Here is a 24,192-nt window from a genome sequence, read left to right as displayed (position 1 = left end):
TGCATAGAGAGTGGCTTGCCCTGCCGTACACAGTGACAAAGCATGAAGTTAAATGTGTTGCTTTCTCTTTGCTTGCTGTAATCACAGTTTATTAGGACACACAGTTTGTGTAGAGGCATGTCCATGTTCTGTCTCCTGGCCTTCCTCTTGAGTGCCCCGGACTGAAAAACAAATAGCGAAGGAGGGACAGAGAAACAAAATCACCCTGTGAGATAGAAAAGAGGGAGATGGGCGATCCTGGATAATATCTTAGTACCTTTGAAGTGAGGGCTGAATAGATTAGGAAAAGTGTAATTGAATTAAAGCCACTCTTTCTTGGAGTAGATATACTTTTACCCTGGCTAAGCAATTTCCTGGTTGAGTTTTTTATCACTTTCCAGCACCTGCTCGTTTCAGAGGGCGACACTCCAGAGATTACTCTGAGCCAGTGCCAACAGCCAGCATTTCTCACTCCTCTCTCGCCCGCCTCCGCCCTCTGCACTGCTCTAGACACACACCCCGATATAGAATGACAGCACATTGCCACAATTTAAATGACGCTGCCTCTGCCTCTTCGGAAGGACAGGTCCTCCAGAGAGCACCAGCCAGAGCAACTGTCCACCCTTGCAAAAAACCTCTTCATCATGGCGTATAAAGCAGCACATTTGGCCTTTAAGTCACGCTGGCACAAGACAGATGAAGAACTCTGTCGGCACAGTATGTCCTTCGTCTTGCATAAGGCGATCCGAAATGACTTTTTTCAGAGTTACCTTTATCTGCTGGAAAAGCTTCCCCTGGGTGAGTAGCTGGTGGGCAGGAGTGTCTGTGTGCGTGTGTGACCGTGCTCCGGAAAGACGTATCATGTTAAATGGTAGAGTGCAGACACATTAATGACAATAACTAGTAGTTTTGAGAAGCCTGGCTAGAGAGACTAGAGTGCTAGCTAAACCATTCGGTACTCTGTCTCTCAGCTCCCTCTAATTCAGTACTCTGTTGTTTTACCTAAATACTCCACAGATTGCTGGGGGAGGCAAGGAAAAGACCACAGGAGTGAAAGCAAGTTTGGTTTCTGGCTGATGGTTCCTTTTTTTGTCACTGTTTAAGTAAAACATGCATTGACCTGTTTGGAACTTGGAAGGACAAATGCAAAACTAGCAGGGCTGACAGGCTTTACTTTCTGTTGCCTGATACCTGTTTTGTTGTCATTCAGTGTGTCCTTAGCCTTGTCATTTGTATTGTTTTGGACAAGTGCTTGAAAGGTAATGATTTTAAAATTTTTTTTCAAGAGTCTTTGTAATCCCGATCTCTGCAGCAGGCTGTCTAACCTACTATTTGTTATCTGGGAGGAAAATGCTTCCAAAATGTTTGTTTATAGCCAAATTTCAGTGAAAGCCTCTGGTACAGGATGCCAGGACTTTTTTTTTTAAATGCAAAAAATGAATGTTAATTTCTTATGAAAATTTGACCCTGAATAAGAAAAAAAATTTCCCTAGGACAATATAGCTAAAAAGTAAATTTGACTTGAGTCTGTATTATGTTAGCATGTTACTTTTTAAGCAGATTATTCAGCCTCCACTCAGTGTTAGAACTGTAGAAATTTAAGATGGAAAGGGTGTGTCTATGCAACCTGTTAAACTACTCTTCACAGTGAATTCTTGAGGGCTCCTTCCTAATTGAATGATCCATTTAGGCGAGTGGATTACCTTACCTGATTGTGTGAAACTATACAGACCCCAGAGTGAGAACTCTGCTCAAGATGGTAGAATTAATGAGTCCTATAAAGAGAAAAAGCATTTTCATGTTATCATAGTATTTTGATGTGGCTTTTCAAATGCAGCAATATCTGCAGCTATTTAAAATGAACCGTGGAAGATAAATACTCCTATCCCTAGTGGTAGGTAGCTGTGAACGATGGAAAGGAAGGAAAGATGGAAAGCAAGGAAAGTCAATTATAGGTCGATGGAATCTCAAGAAGTCTATGAAAATGTTATTCTTTCATTTGTTTTGAAAATAAACACAACATATTAGAAACTGAGCAGGATTTCCTACAGTGTTAACTGTTAGTGTAAGTACTAATAGATCATTTTAAGGCTAGAAGGTACCATTATGAACATTTAGCTTAGAATTTCATGTAAACGTTCCTGCATCGTGCTTGTAACTTATGACTGGGTCACAGTATATATTTATGAAGACAAAAATACCTTGATTTAAGGGCTGCAAATGACTGAGAATCCATCAGTCCATCATTAAGCTGTTTCCAGGCCTAATTGCTTCACTCTTGTAAAACTATATTTTATTTCTTGTTTGAATTTTATTTGAATTTCCATTCCCAGCCAAGAAGCTCTGTAAAATGTTCCTATCAGACTAAAGATCCCCTCTGCCAGGCTTTTCATTACCTGAATCGTTAAAACTTCACTAAAGAGCTTACAAGCTTATTGCCAGCCTATCCAAATTAGTTTGACTCCATGGAAAAGGTACTGTGAGTCCAGCCTTCATGTGAACATGCAGTATGTCTGTTACTCCATGGTTATTATCATGAAGTAAAAGTGTGCATAAGGTCAGGTACTGTGGGATATCCCATGCACTGTGAATACACATCCAAGAAACTTCACACCATGGTAGGATGTCATGGTCTGGATGGGTGCACAATCAGATGGGTAAAAAGTGGTTGGGTGATTGGGCTCAGAAAGTTGTGGTCAGATCTCGAGGTCAGTGGAGTACCACAAGGGTCTGTCCTGGGACCTATCCTGTTTAACATCTTTATCAATAACCTGGAGGAGGTGAAGGACTGCTTGCTCATCACATTTACAGATTGCAGCCAACTGGCAGGACTTGTCCACAAGTTCTAGGTCAGGACTGCCATCCAGAGGCACCTAAATAGGCTAGAGGGAAGAGACAGTGGAACCTAGTGAAATTCAAATTCACTGAAATTCAAAGGCAAATGCCAAGTCCTGTACCTGGAAAGGAAGAACCTTTGGCAACAACACCACAGGCTGGGCAGTGGCTGGCTGGGGAGCAGCCCTGCTGATAGGGTTTTGGTAGACAGCAACTGAACATGAACCAGCAGTGTGTCCTGGCAGCAAAGGTGGCCAACAGTATCCTGGGCTGTATTAACGAAAGCATAGCTAGTTGATCGAGGGAAGTGATTATCCCCTTTTATGCAGCAGTCATTGGACCATATGTGTGGAGTCTTGAACTCCTAATGCAGGACATGACATGGAGTGAGTTGGATGACCTCCAAGATGGTGAGAGAACTGGAGCACATGCCCTATGAGGAGAGACTAAGGGAATGGGGCATGTTCAGCCAGAAGAGGCAGCCGCAGGGAGACCAAATATCAGCCTGCCAGTACTTACAAAAAGATCACGAAGAAGATGGAGCTGAGCTCTGCACAGTGCTGTGAGGCAGGAGGACAAAAGACATAAATGGAAACAAAAGAAGTTCAGACTGCCTATAAGGAAAAGCTCTTTCCCCGTAAGGACAGTCAGGCATTGGAACAGGTTGCCCAGTGAGGTCGTACAATTCTCCATCACTGGAGGCTTTCAAAACCTAGCTGAATAAAGTCCTGATGAACCTCATCTGACCTCATGTCTGTCCCTGCTTTCAGCGGAAGTTTGGACTAGAGACCTCCTTAGGTCCCTTCCAACCTACATTTTCTGTGATCCAGTGCCCTCTGTGATGGACAGGACAGAATGTGGCAGGTCTGAACATCTCTGCAGAATGACATTTTCCAGGTCAGTTCAGAGAGGAACTGAGCAAAAATGAACTGAACTTCTCCGGCTTTAAGACTCGATCCAGATATCTCTGTGTAAACAGTATTAAACAACTAAAGCAACACTAAGACTGTGACCTAGCAGGGTAGTTAAGCATGTGTTTAACCCTAAGCATGAATAATGACACTGAAATCAAGCCTCACATTGAAACTTGCAGTGCAGCCCAGGGTCAGCAAGGTAGAAAGTTTGCTTCAAGCTATGCTAACTCCACAGTCCCCCCACTCCATTGCTAGGTTCAGTGGTAGAGCACTTAGGCATGTTTACCTATGAGCTGAGCATATCTGGTATCACAGCCTGTTAAGAGAAACATGTCACTTTTACAGACCAGGGTAACATTTATAAATAAAAGACATGAGTAACTTTAGGCCCTGATCCAACAATGTACTTAAATGTTTGTGAATGCCTTTAAGCCCAGTGGACTTTAATGGAGCTATTCAGATGCTGGAAATTATGCGTGTGTTTACATGGGTTGTGGGACTTGGTGCCAGTGGGGTGAGACCTGCAGTGGAAAACTCAGATGATCGGTCCATGGAGACAAATATTCCCGTGTGTGAGGCACGTGTCTGTAAGTAAAATCTGCTTTGGGGGTGGGCTGATGTTCATCCTCTATAAAACAGAATTTAAATGGTTCTCGGACCACAGTAGAGAGGTGAATTCTACCCTGCACCCAGATAACTATTTTTCAACTGATGCACAAAGCAGATGTTGCATTTAAGAAGGAATACTCAGCCAAACTGGAATTAGTTCAATATCTTGCAGAAAGCAGTTGGAGCCACAAAATAATGTTCACAAATAAAAACTTCAAAAAAATTACTTGCAACATTTACTTCTGCCAGGGAAATTTAGCTGAGTAAACCCTGCAACCAAGAACTGTAAGATAGTCTATTGCAGGTTGGAACTGCACCCAGTCTTACGTATTAAGTGGTCCATTTTTTTAAAGATTTAGGTCAGATGCACTGGGAAACAAAGTTTTGAACTGATCTGTAAGAAAATATTAGAGATAATCTTTTGGACTTTGCAGGGCAGAAGGGCTTAGGTAGATGCTCTCTGTCTAGTCTAGGGGTTGGCATTCAGCTGTAGATCACCACTCTGCATCCAGACTGTTTTTGCAGCGACTGAAAATTATTAATGTCTCATGACTGTGGAGTGACCTTTAAGGAGCTAGTTGCTGTTCTCAGCCTGCTTTTGCAGTGGGTTTGTTTTAAGCATCTCCACTTGGGGGACTTGCCAGCAGATTCACCTGAGAGACCAAGTGTGTCATGAAAAAAGTTTCTTCTTACTTTACTAGAAACACATTTCTAATCTTAAACCTTACAAGTTACCTGCCTTAACACTGAAAACCTTGTCTGTGAAAGCCAGCTGCCCCCACTCAAAATGTCTGAGAGACTTGCAGCCTCCATCATCCTATCCTGCCTATGCCCTACTTTACAAAGTTCATTGAAATCAGGCTGTGTATCTATAACAGACCTCACAAGTATTTCATTTCCTGATGCACGAGATAGTCCCACATGGGTCATGGAAAGGGAGATGCCTCTCGCTAGACATGTCCTGTGATGAGGGGGAGGCGCGCTGGAGCAGAGCTGCAACACTAACTGCCACTAAGGACACGTGTGCCTCTTCGCACTTCTCTTTTGGGGTAGATTCCTGCAAGCTGGCAAACCTCCCTCTGCCTCTGGTCCTGCTGCTGGAGCCTGCGTGCCAGGCACAGCTGCGAGGCAGATCAGAGGTGAGGTTTATTGGCTGTGTCTGGAAAATTGGGTTGTGCATTGGAAGAGTTGGCAGTGTTGCAAATTCATGAGAGGGAGGAGTAACACTGAGGGAACAAGAGGTGGAAATCAACTCTATAGTGAGTTGCATGAGTGAGACTGTGGGTCCGCAGGAGAAGATTTTGGGTACAGTACCACATTAGCCTTTCACATTAGCCTCTGTCCTTGCATGCCTGCAAGTGGGAGAGTTGAATAAAAAGATCTTTGCAAAGTTTGATGCATAGAGAAGACCCTATGGACGCTAAGCCCAGAGCTGGTTTTGGATGCCAGCACGTAAGGCAGGACTCCGGGGCCCCAGCTGGCCTGGGAGGAGCCGCAGTCAGCTGGTGTATGTATGCAAGTCCCGGCAGGCATTCTGCAAGCCTGATACTAGTTCTGAGTGAGAAATCTGAGAGCACACACTACAGATCTGATCTCCTGAACAGCATATCATCCCCATGTGTTGCCTCAGGTCAGGCTCATGTTTTGAGTGGAAGGACTCTGAATATTTGTTGTTCATGCTGCCAGCTGCCTGCAACACCCTGTCCTAGTGGGCAGACAGCCTGTAAATGCCTTTCCCTTCAATCTAGTAAAATGGGATAAATTACTGTCCCTTGATAGGTCCATTAAACAAGCCCTAGAAATCATCACTGGGCTCTTACATGGAAGATCTTGCAAAGCCAACATGCAGGAATTCAGTTCTGTTCACCAGACAGGCTGGCATCTGAAATGGAGAAAAAAGAGACACAGAGAAAACAAGATGGTGCCACTCCCAGGGGAAGATGGAAGTCATTTACTGGTAGAATCACAGCCACTGATGGAGTCTTTTTCCCAGGCTCTGGGAGCCACCCTGGCCAAGTTGTGCTGGGGATTGGCTGCTGCCCCCTTCATATTAATTTCTTCAGCTAAATGGTTTCTTCTGAGTATGTGAATATAATCGGTGGAGTGTGTAAAACTCCCAGGTTTGACCCTTGCTGGGCTCAGTGCTTCTTGTGGTATAAATTTCTCAGGCATAACATAAATGTGTAATGGATTAAAGCTTTAATAGTATCCGTTCGGCAGTTGACTTAAGCAGGTGATGACAAGAGGGGCTGGTAATGCTGCTTTTGTTGGATGAAGGATATGCCGGGCATGCTGCTTATGTGTAACCCAATAGCACTATTCTGTTCCGAGTGGTCCTTGGTGGTAATTACTCCTCATCCTACTTCCTTTGTCCCCGCCTCATTTGCCTCCAAAATGTCATTCTCCTGCTGAGGATGGGCAGGCACACACTTATCATTCCCTGCTGAGCTTGCTTGCCCTCAATAAATACATTCCAGGCTTATATTCAGGGCCTCTGGCCTAGCTCTCATCCTCTGCGTGGAGGGCATAATTCCTGTTCCCCAGCCGGTGTAAGCAAGGCATGGCCTGTTCAGACCCTTCCCAGAGCTACTGGCAGTGCTCCTGTGGATGTTTAAAGATGCAGCGACAAAGCACTGCTCCCTGGTCCTTCTGTGTATGCAGCCGGTAGGGAGCTCTCCCTTTCCATTGTTATTAACCCAAAAGATGTTTGCTGCTGGCTCGTTTCCAGTTCCTCAAGCACGCTGGGAATCTGCAGCAGAGCTGGTCTCACACTGCAAGGTGGTGCTCACAAAGACTTGTTCCCAGTGTGGCTCCATCCCTCCTTACTGCTTAGCTTTCACAGACAGGCTTGTAGTTGTGTTTTTGTTGGAAGGTCTGGCTGGGAATAGCTGTGTGTCGTACACACAGGAAACTGCCTGCACACCTGTATGTGTGCATGAGATAGTAAGAGGTACTGGTTTCCGAGCAAACTATTTATGGCCTGCCTCAATCCAAACTTTTGAACTGCAAAACATAACTACTTTTGATATGCTGATGCACATCAAGTATAGAAAAACCCAGGGTGCGGAGGATAGACTTCAGTTTTTTAAAGAATACGGGAAAATAGCCCTTTAACCAGAAAAGCTCACAGGTTTTAATAAAACAGCTTCAAACTTATGATTGCTGTATATTACCAGCAAAATAGCCAAGCAATGAAAAGAAACATCCAAGCCTCTGGCTCACAGGAACTTTCCAGTATATCACCCACTGATTATCTCGCTCCTTGATCTGTGACAGATGAAAATTTAGGACTGTCTTTTCTAAATTGTCTTTCCCCAGATACTCATTTAGGCCCAAGACTACCATCTGCTCTTTGGTTCAGCTTACTTGCAGTGCCACAGACTGTACAGTATCACTAAAAATAAACCAGAGCAAGTGCCTCATTCATTCACTCTCTTCTTGGTGCACTCTCCACGCCGCTGTCAATGGCTATAAAGCATCTACGGAAATCTGCAGAACAGTTAGGTTTGTGATAGCAGAAATGATGACCCTGCATAGCAATAAATGCCGCCCAGAGCTTTTCTGGGAGCAAATCAAACCCCTTGCTCTCTTTGGCATGCATGTTCACTTCAAACTTGAAATGATTTTTCACTGATGTGAAAACATAGTGTGATGACAAAAACGATGTCTGAGCCCGGGAGGCACTGAATTTGCCTAAGGGGGGCTGTGTCTCTTCAAGGTCTTGCAGGATTAAATCCAACACCTTTCCTTCCACCTTTGCTTTAGAAACAGAGGTTTGGTGATTTGAAGGCTCAACTTAAGTTTATAGATCTTGGCCATCGTGCCTCCAGAGCAATAAATTAAACCAGAAATATCTGTCATTAACAATAAAATAGTGATTTATCTGCTTGCAGTGAAACTTTACGCTTTGACAAGTCAAGTTATCAATGGCGAGATGCAGTTCTACGCCAGGGCCAAACACTTCTACCGGGAGGTGCCAGCCACAGAAGAGGGCATGATGGGAGACTACATTGAGCTCTCCAGTACAGACATTGAATCCTCCAGGGAGTTTCTCAGGAAATTTGTTGGGGTGAGTCATTTAATCCTGTCTTCTGCAAGAAACAGTGGTGATGTGTCATAAATGACATGCACTGCACCTGGTCACATATATTTTAAATGGCACCATATGTCATATTTGATCTGCAGTCACAGGTCATAACTGACTGTCATTGGGTCTACTAATGTATTCTGCCAGGTCATGCATCATCATGAGTACACATTTTACCTGGCCATATGTCGTTATTTACCTGTTTTGCATCCTTTTCTTATGCTTCAAAGCTTCAAAGAGGATTGTGCAAGGAGTTCTTACAGCTGTGTTTGGGTGGGAGATTAATTCTCAGTGCAGGACTGGGACCTTTCATGATAAAATCCTTGCTGGCTTCAGTGGGAGATTTGTCTGTGCAAATTCCTGCAGTACATTTGGGAAAGTAGCTGAGACTAAATGCCAAGTTTCTGTTTTGCCTATTTATAGATATTTCTGAGAATGCTGCAACAAAACCCAGCCCTCCCTGTGTGCCCCCCCTCCCCAAACATTAAGAGTATATAGAATAAGCTACCCATTAGGAAAAATATTTTTTTCTTGAACATTCCAGTGTCACTAGGGACCTTCGCAGGCAGATTTCTAAAGGTCTGTAAACATCTTCAAAGGTCTGCTTTGACCTGTGCAGAGGTGCAAAGAGATGCCAAGTGGGATTTTAAAAGCACCTACAATAGCAATATCACTTTGGGACTTAGTTTTCTGAAAATCCTGTTGATGCCTAAACGTGTCTTTGGGAATCTGCAAATCTTTAAAAGTGTGGCCTGATGGTTTTCTGACTGCCCTTCCCTCTTCCCAGGGGAAGAGCCCACTAAATTAGCTCAACAACAGTATTAGATGCTAAAGAATCCACAAAGCTACAGGAAACCAAATTTCATAAGTTCTCCTGCTCACAAAATTACTAGTTCTATGTAATGCTACCGTAGATCTTTCATTTTCTGCCCAAATGTACAAATTTGGGATAGCCAGATGACCTTTTTTTAGTCTTAATGATCTACTGTGGGAAAAAAGCTCAATAGGTTAATTAGATGTTGTGTATAAAAAAGGGCACAGTTTAAATGGATTGGGATGGAAAATGAGCGTGGCTTAACAACAGATAGAAATCCTGTATAGCAGTGAAGGGCAACTGACGGCAGTTTGCTGTACCTGATAGAGGGAGGCTTTTGGGGCAGTGAGCCAGCAAAACACAAGTCAACAGCTACATTTTTTTTATTAACAGTCATTTGTATTAATGCTAATGCAAAAAGGCTTCACAATATTTCCAAGCTTCGCTGTATCAGGCTTTCTACAAACACAGAATGAGAAAATACAAAGGAAGTTCAGCAAAGCAGCTGAACCTGATGGTAAAATGGCATTTTCAGAAAAAATGAAATGCAACTTATAAGCCTAGAGCCAGCTCAAGGCATATTCCTTAAATTTTACTTAAATCTTGTTTTAAGGACATTTGTGGCATTCAAGTGGTGCATAAGCATGTACTCAGGGAAAGATTTCACGCTTCCTAGACATCATATAGATTCAGTTTCCTGAACGGCAGGTTTATATCACACTGTTACACTTTCTCATCTCCAAGACCCGAAAAGGAAAGAAGTACAGTCGGTAGCAGAGTTTCACATGCCAAAGAGAAATCATACCCAATGCATCAGGTGTGATGACAGATACAAAATACTCCAGAGCAGAGTTCCTACTCCTATTATTAGCCAGGGATAGAAAGGATACTCTGAATGGCCAAGATCAAACAAGAAAAAAAGAAGGAACAGAAAGGAATCTGCACGTTTTGCTAGTTCTGATTTAGTTTGTTAAAGCCTGTCCTCTGTTGAGATACAATCAATTGGTTATGTTACTTATGGTTTATTTTCCTTTCTTACTACTGCAATTTGAATCCTACTCGAGCTACAGATATTTTCTGGCTTCCTGTAGTAGTGACTTTATTGTAAAGCTAATTTGAGTTATGTCTTCCCAAGTTTATGGCTCTGTGGATAATTTTTTTTCCGATAAGGTGATCAAGATAGAAAAAAAGCAATTTGCTTCACCCTAATATAAACTATACTTTCTTTTTTAAAGAGAAGTTTAAAAAAACCAGAAAATAGGAAAATTAGTTTGAGATCAACTTAACATATTTCACTTAATTTTTTTTACTGTTTTACCCTGAAAAACTTTTCCCTTTGTTTTCAAGATATGTCAGTTCCAAAAGGAAAAATGCTGTTTAGAAATGAAAAGTTGACAAGTTATTTTCTTTTCCTTGAAAGTCGAGAAAAAGAAGTATCTTGACATTTTCAACATTCTTTCCCATGTTTTTTGGCTATAACTATTCTCTAGCTTTGAAATATCAATTTCACAGAGAGTTTTATTCTTCCAAAATTTTATTTTCTGGCAAAACTAGTGCTCCTTAAAAAACCAGTTGCCCAGTTCCACTCAAATTACCCCTCTTGAGTTAGTTTGGCTGGTGTGGAAATGCCACACAGTGACATTTCCCTTACATGACTGATGTTGCATACCTTCATGTATGGCATTTCTTAGCATGATTCTTAGCACCACTGTAAACTGAGCTACAGATTTCTTTACCATTGGAGAATTTATCTTGCCTGGGCACATGGAAGGAATTACAGAAAGGACTAAGGACTTCACTTACTTTTTAGCCTGTCTCCTTCCCAGGCGAGTCAAACTGAGTTAAAAGTGCCACTGTACTCAGGTTAAGAGGTTTTATGTGTGTGTGGGCAGAACTCAAACCAAGAGCAACATTACTTGAGCCAACAGTGCTGTACAGACAAGCTATAGGCTGTCTTAGGTACAGTCATACTTGAAGGTTTATCAGCAGAGCTATAGCACTGCATATTTATGGCAATGTATTAATGCCAGTTAAAACCTTGATGTTCACATAGACACTGTGTTTTCAGTGTCCGGAGGTAATGTGTAAAAAAAGAAATAAAGAAAACAAAGAAACCATTAATTCAGGAACAGTTGTGAGCTATAGGTATGTGAAATAATATGGACGGGGATTATATTAACTTTATAGCTCTCTTTCTGCCCTAAACCCTTACTCTCTTTCTTGCCCTCAGTTCACCTGCCTAATTGGTTACTTGCTGAATGAAAAGCTTCTCGAAAGTGATTTTTCTCCTGTTTGATCAGGGGGGTGGAAGAGATGTTGAAAACCTGAATTTTTTTTTTTTTTTTTTTATTTAGAAAGAAAACCACTGTGATTTTTATCTATTTCTTGAACTCTGATTTCTTTTTTATCCTACATATCTACACTGCCTTCTTGCCCTTCCAAGACCTGAAGTAGCTTCAGGAACATATTCCACAGCTCTTTTATCTCTAAGGAAATTTGTGAGTGCCCTATTTAGCTTTACAGAAGAATTTTTGGGTGTGTATGTGTCCTAATTGATAGTGATTCTGAGTAATGGGAAGCAGGTAATCAGACGAGCAGTCAATCTTAAATTTTGAAGCCTTTTCTAGCTTAAAATTTTCACTTACACTACTTTTTTAAATAAGGAGTCTGATTTTCAACTCAATTAGGCTTTTGGGAAAATGATTGCCTTCCAAAGAAAATGTTAATGCCCTGTCAAAGCTCTGAGCACTTCCAAACGGAAAATATATTAGCTGAACATGGAATTATGTCAACATTTTCATTACAAACGGAGCCGTGGTGCTTCACAGGGCTTCTCAGCTGACTGCCTGATGCTCTTTCTCCCTTTCAGCAAAGTGTGGGATCAAGCTTCATCTCCCACGATTGTTCCCTTGCCTTCTCGATGGCAAATGGAGATGTGTCATCAGAGGTCCTTGCTGTGACGCATCATGGGAGATGAATTCCCTGTTTCGAGTGAAGTACTGTGACTACAGGTTCTCTGAAACACAAATGTCAAAGAAGTTATATGGTTTTTTGTCGAATTCTGTTAGTTGTTTTGGTAAATCATCACGGTTTTCTCACCAGCTTTCTCAAAAGATTTTTACTTAATCACATCAGTGTAGGCCTGTATATATCCGCCAGCAAACAATATGGAAATCCACCTTGTAAAGATCCAAGACACAATTCCTTCTCGTTTCATGAACTCCTCGTTACAGTTTAGTCTGGTCCTCAGTAAAAGCCACATGCTCCTAAGTGCAGCCTGTGAATGAAGAATGGCTCACATTTTCTGGCTAACTACAAACAGGTAGGGTAGTCTCCAGAGTCCAATAGGGTTGAAGGCTTGTGGACTCTTGCACACATCGGGAGATTAATCTTCCTAGGTATACAAATCGGGACCAGCAGCCTTGGAGATTGGTGAGAGCCTTTGAGGTCCTTGTGCTCTTTCTACAGTTACTCTATGTAACCAGATGCTCAGCTGGGCTATTCATAGTCATGTCATTGATGGTATTTGACCTTAATAATCTACTGACTTACCCACTGAAGCAAGGCCAAAAAAGCAGTGAGTTACGTGATTTATGCTTGGTCATTACCGAGGGGGTCCCCCAATAAGCAGGAAGAGCAAGACTCTTACTTCCTTTAAGAGCAGTGAAGTTGCAGCAGGGACTTTGGCCCATAGCTTTCACTTCAACTCTCAGTTCCAGGGGACAGGGGAAAGGTGTTTACATTTGCTTTTAATATATTTGTTTAACAGATAACTTTGGCCAGGGGAGCTCCAATCCCACAGTCAGTGCATGTACAGACTTAAAATTTCTGTTTTACAGAAGAGCAGCAGGCTCTTAAGAGCCTTTTTATAGCTAGAATGGAAGCTTTAGGGGTGAAATACAGCTTTCATTATAAAGCTCCTTTTACAGTGACTCATTATTTTCTCATAGACATAGCCTTTGTGCCACATTTTTTCATGTCTGATCTCTGTCCAGAGATGATGTTTATGAAGAAAAAAAGAACAGTTAAGCAAAATCTACTCAATCATCTTTCTTGTCTCTATGCCTAAAAAAGAAATTTTGTATATGCTCCAGTCCAAACTTTTTGAGTTGTCGTAAGTTACCTACAACTCCAAGATCTTCATTCAAACACAGCTTGTTTTGAAAACTGCACTCTGATCCCAAGGATGCTGTGTATCTGCAGAGATGTCCATGGGCACCTTGGGAGTTCTGTGCTGCAGAAGTTACTTCTTGCATGTAGTATTTGGTGTATGCTTACTTTTTTGTTAGGCCTTTACAAGGCTCAGAATGAGGCTTATCTAGCCACGTAGTTGGCTGTGAGGTATGAATATTTGACAGATGAAGTTACAAGGACTTTACAAAGACCAGTGGATCTTCTGAGAAAGCTAGGAGCTTGTAAAAGATTATGTCTCTTCTTATACCAAGCAAAAACTTATTGTACAGCAATAAATACAGGGCTGCAACGAGGAAGTCCCATCAACAGCAGCCTGGGAACTTAGCAGCCCAGCTCAGCTCACACATAGGTACCCAAAGCTGTATTGAGACTGTCCCAGGTTCTTCTCAATCTTGCAACAGCCCTGCACAAATAAGGAGACAAGACACTAGGCTTGGTGGACTAAAGGCCATAGCGGGTAACACAGTTGCTATGATCTTTCGGTGGTATTTTTCAGATTTCAAATTATTTTCTTGTATCCCACAGGGAGTGGGGAAAGCTGGTACCACCCGCGCCCTGGACTGCGGATCTGGGATAGGTCGTATCAGCAAGCATGTCCTGTTACCAGTTTTCAAGAGCGTGGAACTGGTGGATATGATGGAGAATTTCCTGGCTGAGGTCCCGAACTACCTGCAGGGCAAGGAGGACAGAGTAGAGATGTATTACTGCAAAAGCCTCCAGGAATTCACTCCAGCCCCACAAAGATATGATGTCATCTGGATTCAGTGGGTTTCAGGTTAGTTCAGCATGATTTATCCAGCCCAGCATCTCAGAGAATTCTCACACAGCCTGTGCTAAGGTTTATGTTAAAAGAATGGTGCACCTGTAAAAGGAGGTTCTCAAATCTTTGGGACTGCTACCTAAAATCTCACAAGAGACTTCTGAGAGTTCTCCCCAGCCACATGCACAGTGGGTACAAATCAAGTTCTTTTTTTTCAGGTCACGTACTGGAGGAAGGCACATGTTCTTGGAGAGTAGCCTGCACGCTAAGGTGCAGCTGAGGAGTACGCCTTCTATATGGGTTTTCTTGAGCAGGAATCCTCCTTAGTTGCCAGCACTGCAGACAGATACACGGGTTTGGCCTCACCTGTGAGCTGGGATTTCTGAATCTGATCATTATCCAGACTTGGGGGTATTTCAGGAAATAATTTGAAAAAATCCATAGTGAAATTACCAGTACCTATAAACCAGATCATGTCTTATACATGCACTGATGCTTATCAAACAGGTTCACTTAGCCATGTCCCACAGTACCCCCTCATATAAGAAATATATGCTGCTTCTCCTGCAGCCACCCCAGTGAATGCCGTGCAGCATTAAGAGCAGCAGGCTGGCAATCAGATAATATGGGCTATGTTCCTCAACAAAAAAAAAAAAGTTCTTAATTTTTTCTAGAAAACCTGCTGCAGTGCCTAACTGTCCTTCCAGAAAGGAGGTTTTCTCCTAATCTGTGAACCTAAGTGTCCATGGTGCAGTTTCAGCTGGCAGAAGTCATTATTCTAAAGCACAGGAGGAGGCCTGAGCAACTCCTTCTCTCCAAAACCCTGGCGATAGTTTCTTGCTAGGCAAAAAGAAAGATAAAAGTAGAGAGATTAGCGCAGGAGATGGTTTTATTCAGGAACACTTATTTGTCCTCTACACATAGTCTTAAAAAGTAATGAAACTGAGCTTCTTAGAACAGGTCTTTATAGCTGTACAAGTAAATTGCTTCAGAACGGTATCATTTTCCTTTGTATTTTTGCTTTTCTTGAATAACCAGTCATTGCAGTAAATGTAGCTTCTGCCTCATCTTTTGAGGAAATCCGAGGCAACATGATTGGCTAAGACTTGCCTGAGGCTGTGCTGATCAGCTATGTGGCTCCTAACGAAGGGAGCATATGCCTTTTCTTTAGCATAGACACAGATCTGAATCTCCTTCCTCCATCAATTTCAATGAAATATGTAGTGATCTTAAGTATTAATCAAACTTCTACCCCTATCTTGAATTTGGCTGAAATATGCCAACAAGCTCAATGCTTTTTGGTGGAGCGAGGACTATTTGGTAGAGAGCAACACCATGAAGATCTGATTTTCTTAGGAAACTAGGCTAAAAGCTAAGTTAAGAGAACATTAAGTTCCAAATTAGGTGTTCAAAAGCTTCAGTGAATCTTGCTGATGCAATCTTATATATGCATAAATATGAGCCCAGGCTGTTATGTTATGAAAAAATAAAAATGCAAGTTTACATTTCATAGAGAAATTACCATTTTCCTTCAACTTGAAAAGTATTCAGCTTTAGACTTTGGGGCTTTTTTCTTTTTCTTTTTTTTGGGGGGTAGTTAAAGAAACCTGACATGCTATGTCAAAATGTGGTTTTGAAATGACAACTTCCATTTATAAAAGTTTAAATCTTCCATCAAGAAAACTAAATATTTTGACTAGAAAATACAAACGATTATTTTTTTCAAGTTTTTCATTCAGTTTCTGACCACCTGTCCTTGTTAATCCATTTTAGATGTTTCACATGTGAGAGTTCTCATTTTGCTCTTCTCTGAGCCCTGCACTGCTGATCTCAACATAACAGAAGCATTGATCTTTGAAACATAATCTCAATAACATATTGAAAAAAGTACTATTTTTAAACATATATGGTATATGCAGAAATCACAACAGTATGGGGGAATATGAAGAGTTTATTTGGCAGTTTGGAAGGCCTTGCATTCCTCACTGGATCTTTGATCCAGAACTCGTTTGATGGGTATGTAGTGTTACACAAAGTTACAGAGATTTGTAGCATTAAAAGACAGAAGGGACTGTTAGATTACCTAGTTTGACCTACTCTATATCACAAGCTGTTATATTCATTCCTTTACCCTTGTACTGAGCCAATAGTTTGTCTTCAATTAAAACATATCTTGAGAAATTGAACCACGCTTGATTTGAGGACTTCAAGAGGTGGTAAACACCACTTCTGTTGGTAGTTTCCAATGGGTAATTACTTACACTGTTAAACAGTTGTCACTTATTTCCAATATGAATTTGTTTGGCTCCAGCTTCCTGCCACTGATTCTTATTATGACTTTAACCACCAGATTAAAGAACCCTTCAGCACCCAGTATTTTCTCCACTATTCCCATTGACTTCTGTCCACATCTGTTGCTACTACTAATATGGATCCTAAATATTGATTTGAGTTTGTAACTGTTGTTCTTGTTGATTTGCCCAAGATTTCATAATTTAATCTGGCAGGACTAGAACTTCTCCTGCAATAGATAGGGTATGGAGACTCAGATCAAGGCAGCATTCTGATGTGTACAGGGGGAGTCTGTTTGAATGGTTAATAGTGATCTTATTTTCCATCTTTTCATCTGTAGGATATCTGACAGATAAAGATCTCCTGGAGTTTCTCATCCGGTGCCAGAATGGCTTGAAGGATAATGGTGTTATCATTCTCAAGGACAATGTAGCCAGGGAGGGCTGTATCCTGGATTGCCTGGATAGTAGTGTGATCAGAGACCTGAACATCCTCCACAGCCTCATTGAAATGAGTGGACTCACCATCCTACGAGAGGAGAGGCAGGAGGGATTCCCTGAGCAGTGTGTCCCTGTCTGGATGTTGGCCATGCAGAAAGGCCCTGGCCATTCCTGATTGCATAGTAAGACTGCAGAGACTGCACTATGGATGAACCGCAGGACTGGGAAGGAGAAAAGCATCTACTAGAATCCTCCTAACCATGCACTGCACTGCTACTACTACAACTCTAGGGCAGCAACTCCTGGAGAATCGGGAGAGAATTACAATTGAGCCAGCTTCTCCAGGGAATAGTCTGCTTCTAAATCCTGCCTACTTCATCATTCTCTCCGTTTTTAAAAGCCTTTCTAACAGCTCCTTGTCAGATCTCTCTTTCATTAAGCACTCAATACTGGACAAAACTCAACTAATAGAAAACAATTAGGTCTGAAGATTCTGTAGTGGCTAATACATTTTGGAGTGTTCCATAGGAGGTGTTAACAAATAAGCCTGGTTTTTACTATGGCACTTAAATCTTCTTGGAATTTAAGAAGGATCTGTCAGATCACTGAAGCAGGAAATTCAGATAACTTCTGGAAAACCTAACCCAAATTTTGACTGTCATCACTATCTGTACTTTAAAATATTTAAACCAAAAATGTAAGGAAAGTTTTATCCATTTGTTGGCATCAGCTATGTAGTTTATTTCTTTTTTTGCATTTCTGTCAGTTTGGGCAATAAGGCAACCTGGTTAATTTTCCATTTTTAGGAACTACTTTATCTTCCTAATGTTTCTGCCATAGAACAATAGTGGTGCGTAAGGGTTTTCGCACTCCAGGGGAAAACTTAGATGACAAATATATGCACATTTGCATTGAAATTTTGTGAAAAGATTGCCCCACAAATTACATTCTGGAAAATATTTTTTCAAAATGTTCATAGTGGAAACCACTTGAAAGCTTCTCTTTATTATTCATACCACTGTAAATTTCTTTCTTTCCCACATTCAGAACGAGTCTGGCACCATATGCAGAGCTAATGGGATTTCATGGGGTGTTAATAGTACGACTGTAAGAAGAACTAATACAGTATTGTATTAATTAACAACTGTACTAAACTGCAGAGGGTGTTAGTGTAACCCAAAAGCATCTATGATTTATATTCAACCAGCAGCTGTATAAGCCTGGATTTGAAAATACTAACACACATACCATCTCCTTAAGGCTCACAGAAATTACACATTAAGCTTCTTGTCCTCTTCATATAGGCACAGAAAGTGTTGTGGGAGGACAGAAGTTCATTTTGCAAAAAAATTCAGAATTAGAAATTCTGCTTCATTCTGAATGAGGACAAGAAGGGAGAATTTTGAAATTCTTTATGAAGGAAAGCCGCACAACCACAGACTTTTCCAAGTTGATTAAAATTTTTCGTTCAGACAAAATCAAATGTTTCTTTTGACTTGGACTTTTAAAATAATTTGCGCTTAAAATATTATGAAATGCAGTAAAAAGCAAATTAAATATGGCTTGTTCAAAATTTTAGAAATTAATGATAATGTTAGAATGGACTGTTCTGACTGTCAGAATTATTATCATGTTTTATTCCCCTGAAATGCAATTCTGGCAAAACTTACCAGACTTTTTAAAGATTGCATTATGACAAACCTCCATGTTCTGATGGAAAGGGGTTCTATAAAACATCCTCCACATGACTGTAGGCACAATTGTCTGTGTCAAATATTGTCATCTGTGTTAGATTAACTCACATAGAAGCCTGAAGATAACAAGATCAGGGAACCTCTCAGCTGGATTTTAGTATGCTTTGCCATCCTTTGATAACAATTCTCCAGTTTTGGTTTTTAATTGCATAACTCATCTTCTCTAGCAATATGGTTGCATATGTTGAGGATTTTCAATTTATGGCAGAGGGCTTCCTGCCGTCAGATCTTATCCAGTAATTGTTCTCTTAACGTACCATCACTAATTGTAGCATTAAGGAGAACAACCCTGGTGATTTGGTGAATATTCTGGCGTGTCATATAACCTAGAAACCAATGGTTCCCATGACACAGATGCTTCTGGAATGTTTTGGCTAATTCTTCCATTCTAATCAACTGGTGATGGACGTAAATTTAGTATATAACTATTAAAAACCCTAGGTGAACACTTACATTCTAGAATTGCCCCCAGAACTAAGTGCTTCAAATTCCTTTTAAGCCACTACAATGCTCTCATTCTGCCGAGGATGCTAAAAGCTGGTATGGTCTTTGTGTACGTATGAGTATGTGCAGATATCTGAAGGAAACCTAGTCACTTGTTTTACAGGAAAGAGGCATCAGTCTTATAGTTAGTAACACTGGTTAGCAATAACAGGAGAATATTTAAAAGGCCTTTACGTGGATTACAAATTAATTTGTCCTTCACCATTTTTTCTTCCAGCCAGAGACGTCTGCCATGGTGCAGAATACTTGGGGACTGCTGGAGATCCTAGTACAATCGTGTCTGTGCCAGGCATATCTGAATGGTGTTGGTCACTACAATGGTGAGAGAACGGCATTGCGGAAATAGGGAAGTAAACAATTTTATACAAATCTAAACAGCTGCCACATCTCAAAGGGCAGAATATATCAGCTGTTCACTTACACACCAGCGTGGGTGCAGTTCAGTAATGAGAGACGTGGTTCCAAGATGGACATAGAATGTAAAGTGGTTTAGGATAAAAGGCAGAATATAAATGACTGGTATTGTTATCAGTGAAATACATTTTTCAAGGTAAAAATGTTCTTCCCGTATTTTGTACATCTTTCCTATTTGAATTTCCAGAATACATATACATAAATGTATAATGAAAATTGGTTGCCTTAACTATGTGGGACCAGAGACAAGTAAAATCTTAATTGAGTAGAAAAACCCATATTTCATGGTTTCCACATTCCTGGAAATTAATGTTTCATGGCTATGTTGCTTCCACAGTAAAATATTAAAGCTTTTCTGGTGACATAATGAACCTCAAGAGTAAAGAAACACAAGCCCTCCACGGGCTTAAATACATGAGATTGCTGCAGACTGAATAATATTTTGGTTTCCTCCTTTTCCAAGGTATATTTTAATTCAAGAACTCCCAGTCAACCACTGTAGGCCACCCTTAAATGTTCATGAATTTGGGTAAGGGCCATTCTTGGCTTAAATGTTCGGGGCTCTCTGGACTTTATCAGAGTATATAATAATAATAATGAATCACAGATTTCAAACAGAAGATCTTGCTTAGAAATCATCTATGTATCAGTTGCTCTTTGGTATTCAAAGACTGGATAATCAGCTCAGTTGCTCTGCCTCAACTTCCAGGTTATTTAAACCATGCATTTAAAGAAGTCTTTAGCTCATCAGATTGCAGTGGGAGTTTGAATCCCATTTGCTTGGTGCTCATTTAAGACTTGTTCCCGATCTTGACGTTACCAGAAATTTAATCCAAGATGAAGACCCTGGCTGAGGCAAGGTTCATGGAACATTCAGGGTCCTTCAAGCTCAAGCCCTCCTTCACCACCAACAGGTAATTAGTGAAATACCCCATTAGTCATTCAATCAGGTGTTTCTCCCAGGCAATCACTACTCACATAAATGCTTAGCCAAAGTGCAGTAAAGCCCACTTCTGCCATGTCACCACCAAAGCTCTTGGTAATGCTTGGTTTCCCCATATCAGGTCCAGTGCTTCCATTCTGTGTGACTGAAGGCCAAGTATTTTCTTTATTATATGAATGTGAGGTTCCTTGCAAAACAGATCCTCAAGCCCTGATCCTCAAGCCCTGACAGTAGCCCCCAAATGCTACTGCAACCTGAACAAAATGTGAGGAAGCAATTATTACAGCAGTCTGAACAGTGATCCCAACTGTGCAGCTCCAGCAACCATCAAAGCTCAAGCTGTTCGTGTTCCGAAGGCAACTCAGACATTACAAATGTCCTTTCATTCCTAATTGGAAAAGAGAGCCATCATTTTGAAACATATTGCTGAATGGATGTTCTAAAATATTTTATTTCAGAAACACTGAAATGATCATATAAAATATTTTTAGTTTGACTTTCTTGTTTGGATGTTTATATAATCTAGTCTAAACTGACATGTTATGTGAGATGATAATATAATACATTATGTAGTATTGTAATAGTTGAAATGAAACATTAGTTTCCTACAGAATACGCTAATAAAATCAGTACATTCCCTGCCCCCAAATTTAATTAAACAAGTCAGCAATTTCCAGAGGAAACAGTCATTTCAAGAGGAACAGTCCTGCCAAGAAGTATTTGCCCAAGCTCTTTTTCTCCAAACGAATCCCATCCATTCAGGCAACTTGCAGTGTGCCTGGTCTAGGGAGCAGCCACCTTAGGCTCTTTGGCAGGCAAGACGAAGAAACTGGCACCTCCAGAGCAATTCAGACCACCTCAGAGCTGAACTGGCTTGAAATAAGAGAGTCTCCCCTCTCCCTGGTGGTTGTACAGTGGGAATGAAAGTGCATCCTTGTTATAACCAATTCAGCATCTTCATTGTTAATGTCAAACAGAAGTGCAGTGTGATCTGAGGAACTGTGAGTGTCAAAACCAGAAAAAGGCATGGACTCGGATAACCAAACACCCATTAAAAATCAAAGTCACAGTACTGGGGCACTACATTAGTGGGAGCAATGTATCACTGCATAATGCCAACTGACAAAAGCTTTGCCAGTTACTCCACGGAGTGCCCTGAGTACCTTTATGCCATTCACTTGTTTTTTCCATTCTCTTAATCCAGGCTCCCCAGAGCGTTTACAATGGCATATCAGACAGTAGGCCTGTCCAGAGGAACTTGACTGTTATGTGTGATTAAAACCAGTTGTGTTGCATCCCATCCCTCTTCTCTTCCTTTGATGCTTTTTCCAACTTGCCAAGAAAATCCCTCCTCCACTTGCCAAAAATGATTTGTTCTCTGTGGACATCACCACATCTCACTGAAGTAAAACAGATTACCTTTGATTTTAAGAGGAGGTAATTCTGTTTATCTGAGAGCAATAACAACACGCTGTATTTCAAACATACAGGTTAATACCTGTCTCTTTCAATTGATGTCAAGTAGGCACTCCCAGACCTCTGTAACAAACAAAATTCACATTCTCATCATCACCATAAATAACAATATTTGTATGACACTATATATCCCTAGACCTTGAAGCATACGTTATCATTGTGTTCGGGATAAGGAAACTGAGGCACAGAAGGGTGATCTGGGCCGCATTACAGCTGTATCGAAGTGGTGGCTGTGAGTGATTAACACCTCCACAAATCAGGCCACTACAGGAACTATAGTGTTTTGCAGGCAGACATAAACTTATTCTGGTTATGCTTGGAGCAGATTGAAACAGCATGGTTGTGGTTAGCCTGCTTATTAGGCCAACCTGATATGTCCTGCAAAGAGAGGGCTCAGGCTGAACATTGTGCTCGTTGAACATAAACAGCTTCTGTTCCTTTGAAAGCATTGGAAGAACAACCCGGTGTATGCCTGCAGCAAAAATAGACAGAAAATTGGTGGAAAGTCTCTCTTCCCTGTATCTCTCTTCCAAAAGCATTGAATTTGCAGGCATTTCAACCTGTTTTGGTATTTTCAGGATCCTGAGACTAAGGTTTTTAGAGGCATTTGAAGATGCAGAAGTCCTCTAAGTGCACTGTGGCTTAGCGGATACCTATTGGTGTCTTTGAATCCTTGCAAGTCTCTGAAGATTTGGCTTGTAGGAACTTCAGCTTCACACAAGACTACATTTTCAGAATTATCTAGGAGACCGGATTTGAAAGCATTTAAGTGCCTGTCAGTGGAGGTAGGCATCTAGAGGGATTTCTAAAGTGTTTGGCCAATTCAATCAAAGTTTAGCATCAGCATGTCTTTGAAAACCCCTCAGGGACATTTAGGCATCTTAGGTACAAATAATCTCACTTGATTTGAGACACCTAAATATAGATGTCTCATCTAAGATAATTGTCTAGGCTCTCTTTGCAGTCAGTCAAGAAAAATTGGCCCATGCAAGAGACATTCATGGCAGGTCCATGCATTTATCCCATTTGGATAGATGTATTAAAGATCCAAGCAATAGCAAAGAACTTCTGAAAGCTTCGTTCAACTGTACCACTTCACAGTGACTTGAATTGACTTGCAGGTACATTATGCCCAATTGTTCCCCTCTCCCTAACCTCCAACAATGCCCTGTGAATGTAAAATCCTGATTCAGAGACTCTCTTCCAGATCTGTAGCAGAGATTCCCAAACAGTGGCACACATGCCACAAGTGCTGTCAAACCTCTACAAAGTGGTGCACACCTTCTGAGCACCTTCTATGTGCACATGCAGCCTGAGGCTTCTGGGAGCAGCTTCATTTCCTGCTGCCACTGCTGCTGGGGCAATACTCTAGCGTTTAAATCCTCCCACACTCTGCCAATAACAGAATAACAAACATACAGCATCATCAACTCCAGAAAGTCAAAAATCACAGATCTAGCTTCAAAATCTTTGTTTGGAAGATTTCTCTGTGTATGTACACACATGGTTAACAGTTTTACAGATGTATACACATATATGTGGTATATATGCAGTTTGTATTAGCCAAGGTGACCTGTGGTCCTTGGAACGTGTGGCTTGCCAGCTTTTCACAAGGCATCTGCTGCAGTGGAACAGAGGCCGCTATGTAATGTGGATCCCAAGCCACACAAAGAAATGGTCCAGCACCATTTGCCAAGGCAACTCTTGCTGGATCAGCACTGGATGTCATCTGTTCAACCTGGCTCCATCCCAGGACTCCATGGTAGGATCCCTTGGGTGACACCTGGCATGTCTCACTTGTAAAAACCACTGCCCTAGCCTCTTTGAATTATGTTGCTTGTATCTTAAGTCTCTCAGTCATGTGAGCATTTTGTAATGTGGTGCATAGGAACAGCTAAGAGGACCTAATGACCTTGTGGCTCCCTTCTCTATGGCTGCACGTAATCACAGGGCACACCAGGTGTGAGATGCTTCTCTCCTAATTTGGACATCTAAGAGACACTTGTCTGAGGTTAAGGTAATTGTCAAGACTTCCCATGATTGTCACTGGGAAGAGATCACCTCCTCCCAGAAGGCTTCTTCCCTCCTGCAATGGTTATCCCATATACTCAACTGTAGAAGGAGTCTACAGGACTGTCTTAGGTTCATACAAGTCATTCTTAGGTGTTTACGTGAGG

The 24,192-nt window shown here is 41.3% G+C and overlaps 1 protein-coding gene across 1 annotated transcript; it reads left to right on the top strand.

Moving 5' to 3' along the window:
* The first annotated feature begins 533 nt into the window (after positions 1-533).
* On the top strand, positions 534-17,099 carry METTL11B (methyltransferase like 11B). Its single transcript, XM_009587189.1, has 4 exons — positions 534-777; positions 8,231-8,406; positions 13,958-14,207; positions 16,825-17,099. Exons 1-4 carry the CDS (start codon positions 534-536, stop codon positions 17,097-17,099), a joined length of 945 nt encoding a protein of 314 aa, XP_009585484.1.
* Positions 17,100-24,192: the final 7,093 nt, after the last annotated feature.

This window comes from Fulmarus glacialis, unplaced genomic scaffold (genome assembly GCF_000690835.1).
Source record: "Fulmarus glacialis isolate BGI_N327 unplaced genomic scaffold, ASM69083v1 scaffold24710, whole genome shotgun sequence".
NCBI lineage: Eukaryota > Metazoa > Chordata > Aves > Procellariiformes > Procellariidae > Fulmarus > Fulmarus glacialis.
The sequence above is the reverse complement of the archived record's forward strand: the minus strand, read 5'-3'. Positions and strand labels throughout refer to the sequence as shown.